The sequence below is a fragment of the Crotalus tigris genome, unplaced genomic scaffold, assembly GCF_016545835.1.
Source record: "Crotalus tigris isolate CLP2741 ecotype Arizona unplaced genomic scaffold, ASM1654583v1 scf7180000023687.2574627, whole genome shotgun sequence".
NCBI classification, from domain to species: Eukaryota; Metazoa; Chordata; class Lepidosauria; order Squamata; family Viperidae; genus Crotalus; species Crotalus tigris.
The window spans coordinates 1,387,944-1,398,320 of NW_024100118.1; the positions used below are offsets into that span (position 1 = coordinate 1,387,944).

At 36.1% G+C, this 10,377-nt stretch overlaps 1 protein-coding gene across 4 annotated transcripts; it reads right to left on the bottom strand.

The window, feature by feature from the left end:
* Positions 1-271: 271 nt before the first annotated feature.
* On the bottom strand, positions 272-10,376 carry MARVELD2 (MARVEL domain containing 2). 4 transcript variants are annotated; one of them, XM_039320747.1, is made up of 7 exons: positions 10,285-10,353; positions 8,052-9,020; positions 6,745-6,777; positions 5,260-5,396; positions 4,125-4,296; positions 3,038-3,088; positions 272-851 (listed from the first exon to the last, which is right to left on the bottom strand). In XM_039320747.1, exons 2-7 carry the CDS (start codon positions 8,625-8,627, stop codon positions 741-743), a joined length of 1,080 nt encoding a protein of 359 aa, XP_039176681.1. In that variant the 5' UTR covers positions 8,628-9,020; positions 10,285-10,353; the 3' UTR covers positions 272-740. The 4 variants fall into 4 exon arrangements, with proteins under 4 accessions (XP_039176681.1, XP_039176677.1, XP_039176679.1 ...); XM_039320745.1 differs by having other exon boundaries at positions 741-851; positions 8,052-9,198; positions 10,283-10,376; XM_039320744.1 differs by lacking the exon at positions 10,285-10,353 and adding an exon at positions 9,976-10,197 and having other exon boundaries at positions 741-851; positions 8,052-9,199.
* Between the last annotated feature and the right edge of the window lies 1 nt (position 10,377).

Sequence of the window (10,377 nt, forward strand, 5' to 3'; positions counted from 1 at the left end):
AGAAACAGCTAAGACCACACATTGCTCCTCGAAGCACGAAGCTGAAAGCACCAGCCTGAAGATGACGAATGGGACTTCGTCGAAACGTCGCCAAGACACTTCCAATTTTACGCGGGAGAAAACCCGAACAACCAAAGACCTACATATATATATGTATACACTCTGAGGTTTTCGCGGGTGTTTGTATGTAGGTCTTTGGTTATTCGGGTTTTCTCCTGCATAAAATTGGAAGTGTCTTGGCAACGTTTCGACGAAGTCCCATTCATCATCTTCAGACTGGTGTCTTTGTCGAAACGTCGCCATGACACTTCCAATTTTACACGGGAGAAAACCCGAATAACCAAAGACCTACATACATACATACATACATACATACATACATACATACATACATGGATCTCTGAAAGACTGCATTTCATATAACTGAATTAAGGCAATGATACCTGTTTACACCTTATTCATATTTAGGAAAATATCTCAATGACAGAAATACAAATATTTTGAATTTAAAACAAAAAAAAATACTAATTTTATGTTATTTTAGAATAGGATCATCAACAGTGCACATGGTTTAACTGCATTGTTAGACAGTTTTCCATCTTACAATAGATAAAACTTTGCCTCAGTTCACAATATACATAGTAGATTTTAGTTACTAATTTTACAAGAAAAATATAAAATAATGGTAATAAATATTTTAAAATGGTAAAAAAAATCTTCTTAGTAAAATTAAAGTCATTCTAAGTATTCCAATTCATAATTTTGTCATATTCCTGAATTCTTTGTTTTATGTGAGAAAGTTTGTTCTTTAGATATTCACACCGTTCTTTCTTCTCCTGAAATGTGGGATCCTGAAATACAAATGATTCAGTAGGTAAATTTTGAAATGTTTTATCACTTTGTGTTAGCTGGATAAATCATAAAATATATGAACTTCATTTTCTTATGTCTTTTATTTGCATAGAGATAGTCCTCAACTTACAACCACAGTTGAGCCCAAAATTTATGTTGCTAAATGAGACAGTTGTTAAGTGAATTATGCCCCATTTTGTGCCTTTTCTTGCAACAATTGTTCAGTAAATCACTGCAGTTGTTAGGTTAGTAACATAGTTGTTAAATGGATCTGGCTTCCCAAATGTCTTTGCCTGTTGGAAATTCTCAAAAAGTGATTGCATGACTCTAGAACATGCTACACATGAACCAGTTGCCAAGCATTCAAATTTTGATCACATGACCATGGGGATGTTACAACAGTCATAAGTATGAAAAAAAGGAAATGTCATTTTTTTCCCAGTGTCACTGTAATTTCGAACAGTCACTAAGTGAATGGCTGTAAGTTGAGGACTACCTCCATTTGTAATGTTGTAAGCAATACATTTAACTGATGAAATTAGTATTTCTATATCCTGAATAAAAGATGAAAGAAAAATAAAACTTAAGGAAAACTTTGTTCTGAAGGATAATTTGTTTTAGCAATTTATCCTTAATAGTTCTTTCTTACCACCTGTGAAAAACTCAGCTGTAAAGAAGCAATTTTAGGGCAGCATATCTGACCTGTCTGAACTATGAAGTAAACCTTTACTGATTTTCAGAGTTATATATGGGGAATTGCTTTCCTATTTCTTTACTATTTCCTATTTGCTGTTATTACACGAGATGATGGAATACTTTGGACTATACATTCTTATTTGGCAAACAATTTCCACTATAAAGACTGCCTACAACACATGAAATAGATGTCCCATACCTAGTTATAAAAAACAAAAAACTATTTTTAATGTTTGATTTTAAAGTCTTCAACTTAACACATTATCAAGCGAATATGGATGAAGATCAGGAAAAAATCCTTTCTATGTTGAAATCAATACATGAAACCATTATTTCAGCTTGTGACAAAATAAGATGCAACATAAAGGAACGAGATGCCAGCTTAGATATAGAAACCCAGATCTTGACTACAACCAAAGAACTAATAATGCAGAAAGTAACAGAAGAAGTGGAACAACTAAATACTAAGACAGAGGACCCAATTGACCAACAGATCCAGCCAACAGAAAAATCAGAAAAGGGAGTGACAACATTGAAAATGAAAAAGACTTTTTACATAAATCAGAAGAAATTTGAAGAAAAGGAAGAAGAACAGACTGAATGGAAGATAAATCTATCAGGACAATTGTGGGAAATTTGAGTAACAGGGAGACGATTAAATGAATACAAATGGGCTAGTTCTTCCCAAAAAACTGTAACCAAATGGTTTTTCTTATTCCAAATACATATAATAATAGAGGGAGAACTGTTTAAGGATTTAAATCTACTGACATGGAAGGTTAGTTGGCAAAGGAAGAAAACCAGAGTAAGGCTAAAAGAATAACAGGGCATTGATTGTATATAAGGATTGAATGCAAACACAATTAAAATATGTATAAGCTAAACATTATTAATAAATGTAACAAAGATGGTTTTTACTTAGTTGATAATAATAATAACTATATTAGCCTAATATGAGATAGTAAATATTAAGGGAAAAAGAGAGGAAATATTTGATGTTGCAACTTGAGATTTGTGCCAAAGATTTATGTATGTTATTGAATTATTGATTACCCAGTCACCACGTTGCTTTTTAAATGTTTAAATGTTTAATTGTAAAATTAGAAAACTAATAAAATATTATTTAAAAAAAAGAAGCAAAGGGACTGAGAGTAGACTGATCTGTTGCAATAACAATGTAGAGAGCAACTGTTCTTCCTGATGAGAAGCAAGGAGTTCCTAGCATGTAGGATGCACATTTGGTAGAAAGAGTCATAAGGTTTGCATGTGGGGTGTATATATCCATGCATCTCTGTATACACTCACATAGACACACACTGAGCTTTAATCTTATAGTCTGTCATTTCTTTGCAATAATGGCTCTTTTAATATCAGCAAACTTGTGTAAATCCTAAAAGCTCATGGGTCCAGGGCATCCCTGGTGTGTTATTATTGCTCTGGACATCAAAGTCACTGACAGCAATGAATACATAAATAAGACAATACTCACATTCTTTTTCTTTTTATACTGTTGGAGAACACTGGCAATTCTATCATGTTCCTAATAAGAAAAAATGTAAAATATTAATACATATTTCATTTACTTTTTAAATTTATAATGTTTTATATAACTCTTTTATTTTCTATTTTGTACTGTGTTTTGTTCTATTAATGTTTAACTATTTCTGACACCATAATGACTATGAGCAGTTGTTGTTGTTGTTGTTAATTGCGAAGTCGTGTCCGACCCATCGCGACCCCATGGACAATGTTCCTCCAGGTCTTCCTGTCCTCTACCATCTTCTGGAGTCCATTTAAGTTCACACCTACTGCTTCAGTGACTCATGAGCAGTACACATTATAAACAATCAAAAACTTTATAACCAACAAAAAAGAATAATGGATCCCCAGAAAAAGCAATATAACCTTTCCTCCTTTTTTTCCCAGAACGACTGCAATTCGTTCCTTAACTTGGAAGTAAAATTGTCATTAGAGACTGTGAAAATTATTGGTTGCTGTCTCATTTAATTAATGTTCTCTCATAACAATCACACCAGCCTTTACTCTTATTCCAGCGTGCATGGTTTGTTTGTAAGTGCTTTCCAACACTGGTTGGAAAATGATTTTTTTAAAAAATTACCGTCGTATTCATGAAAAGTTGTTAAACAAGATAGCCACTTGAAGAGGAGTACAGTAATAACTCTCAATGCCACATGTGTTCTAGTCGAACACTTAACTTGTTCATAGTAAAGGTTGAATATCACCATAAAGAGATCACTTGCTTTGCAACTTTGGTAAGAATTGCATAACCACTGAGTTCTGTCAGAAGCTGTTGTCTCTGACAGATGCATCTACATCACAAACACCAAGAAAGTAGACCACGCATATAGTGATTACTAGCTCCAATCATTTCACTATTAGATAACAGTGTAAAGTTATGTAACAGTAACCAAGACCTTCTTGGAATGGAACTTAGTAAGAAACATAAAATATGTAATGACTTCCAAAAATGAAGGGATTATCATGATTAGACTACTGATCAGATAACTTATCTTTCGATATCTACTACTAAATATAAACTTTAAATCCATACTTACAAGAGTGTTTCCAGTATGCTGAGGAAGCTTCCTCATAAGTGCATCTAGCTCATCAAACTTCTTCAAAATTGCCTGAACTTCAGAAGACAGCTCTTTATATTCAGAAAACTGATCATTAAATACAGCTTTATAACGGTCTCTTTCCTCATTTGTCCGAATTGCTGGGTATTTTCTATAAACAATAAGCTTTCGATCAGTGGCATGTCAACATTTCAGTAAACTGTAAATGTGTGTATTATAGAATATGGAAAATTTAACTTTAAAATGTGTAACATTTAAAATGTTAACATATACAGATTATTAAAAATTCCATCAATAAGGACTAGAATCATTGTTTCCCTTGGCATACAATATTTGGATTGCAAAAATCAGGACAATACTTATCTGGAAATCATTTGGTGGAATGGACTGGATCAGATATTTTAAACATTTCAATAAGTTAATGAGTTTACATATCACATGATTAAAGTATGATTTGACAAAGTGACCATTGGTTAAACCCTAAGATATTTAAAATGTAATAGCTGAGTTCACATAAAGACTAAGCCAAATCTAAACAAGCCACATTACAGTTTAATATGTGTGACTCCAATATATGATTTCCAAAAGCTTAATAAAAATTAAAATTCAAAATCAAATGTACCTTTCTATTTTTTAAAAAATAGGAAGACTTCTTTCAAGCTGTGACATTACAGCTTAAGCAGCAAACCTTTTAGGAGGAGAGCCAGTTTGGTCTAGTGGTTAAAGCACCAGGCTAGAAACTAGGAGACGGTGAGTTCTACTCCTGTCTCAGCCATGAAAATCAGCTGGGTGACTTTGGACCAGTCACTCACTCTCAGCCCAACTCACCTCACAGGGTTGTTGTTGTGGAGAAAATAGCAGAAAGAACACGTGTTGCCACTTTTGAGTTATTTGTAAAAATAACTCAAAAATAAGTAAATATGAATAACAGAATAACCGTTACAGCTTAGTAAACTACATTGTTGGGTTTATATATTGCATTTTTAAATCTTATAATGTGTCTTATTTTTAGTTTATTATAGAAATCAAACCAGTGCTGTTTGTAAATTGTGGTTTAGGGTTTAACATACTGATCTTAAATGCTCTTTTGCATGCTAAAAATACATATACTTACGCTAAGTAATCTGGCATCACTATTGGTTTAGGAATATGTCCTGCTGGTATATAGCCATTAAGTACTTCAGGCTTCATTTCTGCACTCTTCGGTGTCTTTATTGCTACCTTGGACATGTCATTTTCATGATCTTCATACTACGTAAAAAGAATTTTTAAAAGTTTTATTTTTTGCTCAAGTTTGCATTAAATAACTAAAAGTACAATTCCAACCTCTAGTGCTAGTTTGTTGAAATAAACAATTGTGTTAGATACTCTCTAAATTCATTTGGACAAGAAGTTTTACAGGCAAAATATTACCACTGGCATCTTGTATAGAATGTTGTTACAGAGGCTTAAGGTACTACCCACTGTCCTACCCCAAATAACCCCATTTGAAGGGCTTGGGAAACAAATTGTACTTTAATTTTTGAAAACTTTCACGTTGCCTCTTAGAACTCATAAAAAGAGGAAACCTTTCCTGCCTTTCCATTGGGTTTTGTAGGTAGCAATAACTACAAGATACTGCTGTAAAAGTTCAACATCAGGGAGGGAAATAAGGTGGTATTGATACTAGAACAGGGTTTTTCAACCAGGGGTATGGGTACCACCTGTGGTACATTGGCACCTGGCAGGTGGTACGCGACCATCCTAGAAAAATGGTAGCAGGGGAAGGGAATGAGTTGAACCAGTGGCAGCACTGCACAAGCCTGAGCGAGAGATAGCTGGAGCTGCAGGGCTGTCAGGGCTCAGCGGAAACGCCAGGATCAGTGCTTCTTCATGACTGTCAGAGCTCAGTGGAAGCGCCAGGATCAGCACCAGGCTCCAGCTGGAGCTCGGCACTGATCCTGGTGCTTCTGTTGAGCCCAGAAGAAGTGCCAATCAGCTGGAATGTTGCAACATCTCCAGGGTCTTGTGATTTACATTCAGATGCTTGGCAACTGATTCATATTTATGACGGTCACAGTGTCCCAGGGTCATGTGAAGTGACCAAAACCTGCTGCAACCACCTAGCAGACGGGGGTAATAAAAACCAAACACCCCCCCTACCTCCGCTGCCAATCCTCAACGGAAATGCTGACAACAATGAAAATCTCGGACAGGAGGAAGAGTGCAGCCGCGCAGGCAGGTGTCTTGTTCGGCTGTGCCTTGTGAGGCACTTTTTTCAGTGCCATTGTAACTTTGAACAGTCACTAAGCGAACTGTTGTAAGTCGAGAACTACCTGTACTTTATCACTTTTTTCCTTTTTTTTTTTTTTTGGTTATCAAGTTTTTGACACCTTGCTAGGCGACTGGTGGTACTCGGATGTTGCCATATCCTAAAAGTGGTACAATGGGTGAACAGGTTGAAAAGCCCTGTTCAACATTTGTGAATTTTCACTAAATAGATTTTTTTTTTTGTAAGAATTAATATTTTTTCATATCTTTTTGAAGCAAACACTTTTGTGAGGCAACTCAAATTCAGTAACTACAAAACAAACAGAACATATGTCCTTCTGATTCTTACCATTCTTTTTGGGCCAAATGATTGTGACTTCATCTAATAAAAGAAACAGAAATAACAGTATTAAATGTATACATTCAGACTATAACTGCTGATAATGCTATTATGCAAATTCATTTCACTTTATATTGACATAATATATATTGTAGTGGTGTATTTGCCTTTTTTAAACCTGTGCAGAGAATTGGTATGAAAGCAAATTCTCTTCCAAAAACAGATAGTATTTTGGTTTGCCAACAGAAAAATATTTTTATTTAGGCAGACTTTTGAAATGTTAACTGTTTTCTTCCCATTTTATTATTAAATTTATTTGCTACCCATCTCGAGGTTCAAGGCAATCCTGAGTGGTTTTATTGTTGTTTTAATGCATATTTTGTTTTAACTGCAAACTTTCTATTTTTTATTTTTATTATCCAGTGCTGCTGTATTCAATGGCTGATAGAATAAGGAGTGATTTCCACAAAGCTTTACCTACACAGGAAATAAGGAACTTGACATAATTAAATGCTTGTACACGGAAATTAAAATAGTTGAAAATTTTTTGATAGCAAGCTTGTAGATATCACTTTCTAAAACTAGAGAGCAATTAAAAAAAAAAGTTGTGAGACACTACATTAAGATTGACATAGTATAATCAATACACATGGCTTATATTTATAGCTCTATTTTAAAATGTTCCTTTTAAAGCTTAGTTTCAATTACAACTCTTGGTTAAGACCGCATATATAAAGCAACAATGGCAAGTTTACTAGTAAAATCAAGTTAATTATCTACTTGGTTCTGAAGATACTTATTATATTTTGCTTTCTTTTATCAATGCAGAGAATTGAATATATTTTAGTTTGCAGATTACCCTAAAATTTGAAGGACTGTTATGCGAAGAAAAAATTACAGAGGAAATCTTTTCTGCCTTTTCCTAAATCCAAGGATTGCAAAAAATAGGTTTTTACCCCTTTATTGAAATTTCTTTAGGGATCTGCAGTGATTGAAAATGTTCTTTAACTTTCCAAAAGCTCTATTTCTCCCTAGCTGTCTTTGATACATTTTTTCTGAATTTTAAGAGAAAAAAAATAAAGGAAAGAACCTTTATGGAAGCAATATACTCAGTGGTGGGATTCAGCCAGTTCACACCACTTCGGCAGAATCGGTAGCTAATTTTTTGTTGCCCAGGCCCAGAATGGACTTCTGGAAGCGGCATGCACACAGAGAACCGGATGTTCACATATTTGAATCTCACCACTGGATATACTCCATCATTCATTTAGAAACATATCTAGAAGCACAGCTTGGTGGCTGTACTTGAAACTTACCCGCTCCTCCATGAACTCTCTGTGTCTGCGCGCAGTTTCATGTCTCCATAATTTTAGGCAAACTATTGCACCGATGAGATATATAATCATTGTTACAAACAAAAAAATAATTCCTGCTGTCTGTCCCCCTTCTATACGACACAAAGCAGCATTCATTGGTGTGTTAAATAAATTATAGGAGCAAAGTCCTCCTCTGTTTGTGTCATTTACATAGACAATAGCGGCTGACATATATAAAATAAACAAAGCCACATTGATTCCAAATTCTGTTAAAGGCCACCAGTGGGAATCCAGAAGAATAGTTCTGTAATACATTGACATACCAAGTACTAGAATTATGATAGTCACTATCCAAACAAGTGCTGCTACAACAAGAACAAAAGGAGTTTTGGGTCCACTGTAATAATAACCACCATACATGCTGCTTGCACCATAGCCATATGGTTGTGAAAAGCCATACATGTTGTACCACTCATTGTCTTTGTGAATGTAAGCTGTGACACAAGCAAATACAGCTGCACCTAAGAGCAGTTCAACAACAGCCAAGATTCTAAGCAATCCTGCCCAAGATTTCATGTAGGAATATCTGAGGTTAAAAGCTTCTACTTTCTCACTGTATGTCAAAGCCTGGGTGTGCCTTCCCAGAGAGCCATATGGATCCGGGGGGAGAATACCTTCAGCTTCTTTTTGTGAAGTGTAAGTGCCTCCTGATCCTCCATATGGATCTTGATAAGAACTTGGTGTTGAAATATGGTCTGCTTTCACTGGAGTAAGTGTTGGAGATGATGGTGGAGAGCATTGAATTCCATCTGAAATGGCAGATACTTGCTTATTCCATTCTGGATCACCTCGTTTTCCTCTGAAGAAGTTTTTCCATGAATCAGGAATGAATTTTCTCACTGGTTTGATATCAGGGATTTCAGTTGAGTCTTCATTGTCACTTGGATAAAATTCAGGTCCAAATGGTGGCTGCAATGGAAGAGGTGGTGGCAAAGGTTCTGAATTTAATATCTCATCAGCATCTTCTGGTGAAGAAGAATCCACATATACTTTATCATAATGGACAGAACGACTCTGCTGTGCATTTTTGTGCTCCAGTGATGTATTCCTTGAAGACATTTGTGACCTCTCCCGTTTCAGAAAAAAACCTGAAAATTAGGGCAAATAGATCAATGAAGCCTTAAAAAAGGAAAGCCAACTAAATTTCTGCACTCAGAGCCAGGAAAAAAATCTAACATGCAATCATTTGAGCTATAAATCCTCTTCCATATTAAGGCAGTTCAGAACTGCCAAGTCATTTGGATTGCTTTAAATTTGACACTGGGTTTATAATAATTTAATGCTTGAACCTCTTCAGAGTCTGTGAAACCACAACAGTAAAGATGTCAATGCCTAAGTAAAAAACATTAAACTTGCCTCATGTGCAAGTTCAAAGTCCAGACTGCTACACTGTGATGCCTGGATAGTTTTTCCAGAGGAAAAAACAACACAATGGTCATAATTTAAATAGAAATGAAAACAATGTCAGCTAGTACTAATATCTCAAACCTTTCTGGGATATTCCCTATTTCAGTGGTTTTCAATGTGGGCTATATATCACCCTCCCAGAAGTCATGCCGTATTTCTAAAGGATCACCCTTTTTATGATACAGTTTAGATTAATAAACTGCGTGGATAGAAAACCAAACTGAATCTCCCCCCCCCCCCCAGCTAACGACCGGATCAACTAGCAACTCTGGGGGGTTTAGAGAGGTAAAAAAGCAAAAATGATTTGAGAAACCCTGCCCTTATCCACAGGTTGTTGAACAAACTTTGTGCTGTCCAGAGAGAAGGAAGGGGGAAAGACGAGAGATATCCCATACATAGCTACTAGCTTCCGGCGTTAAAGTACACATTTAAATCCACAATCTTAAGACCCGCTTACCTCTGAATATATTCCATTAAATTTAGCGGGCCTTACTTCCAAGGAAATATCCACCGGATTTCACCAGAAGCATCTGCGAAACACGAATTCCCACCCAATTCCGCATTGCTTCTCATTTCCCCGTCCTTTGGTCCGTACAAATCGCGCAACTTGCACGTATTCCCGCTACCACACCTTGCACCCGCTCCGCCCTCACCCAAAGCCCCGAGCGGGATAGAAAGCGGCGCCTTTCTGCTGCTCCCCCGCCAGCTCTGAGGCTGGGACCGCTCCCCACCCGCCCGCCCCTCCGAGAATAAAATCGCCACTCACTCTTTCAGACAAAAGGGCGGGCAGAATTATCCCGCTAGAAGCCACAAAGGCCAGAAGAACAATCCCGCTTCCGTCTCTTTCCCGGAGGCGTTA

Coding starts and splice junctions, on each gene's coding strand:
- MARVELD2 (XM_039320743.1), bottom strand. CDS start 9,170: ATGTCTTCAAGGAATACATCACTGGAGCACAAAAATGCACAGCAGAGT. Junction 6,778..8,051: donor GAGAGTTCATGGAGGAGCGG/GTAAGTTTCAAG, acceptor TTCTTTTATTAG/ATGAAGTCACAATCATTTGG. Junction 4,297..5,259: donor GTGATGCCAGATTACTTAGC/GTAAGTATATGT, acceptor TATTGTTTATAG/AAAATACCCAGCAATTCGGA.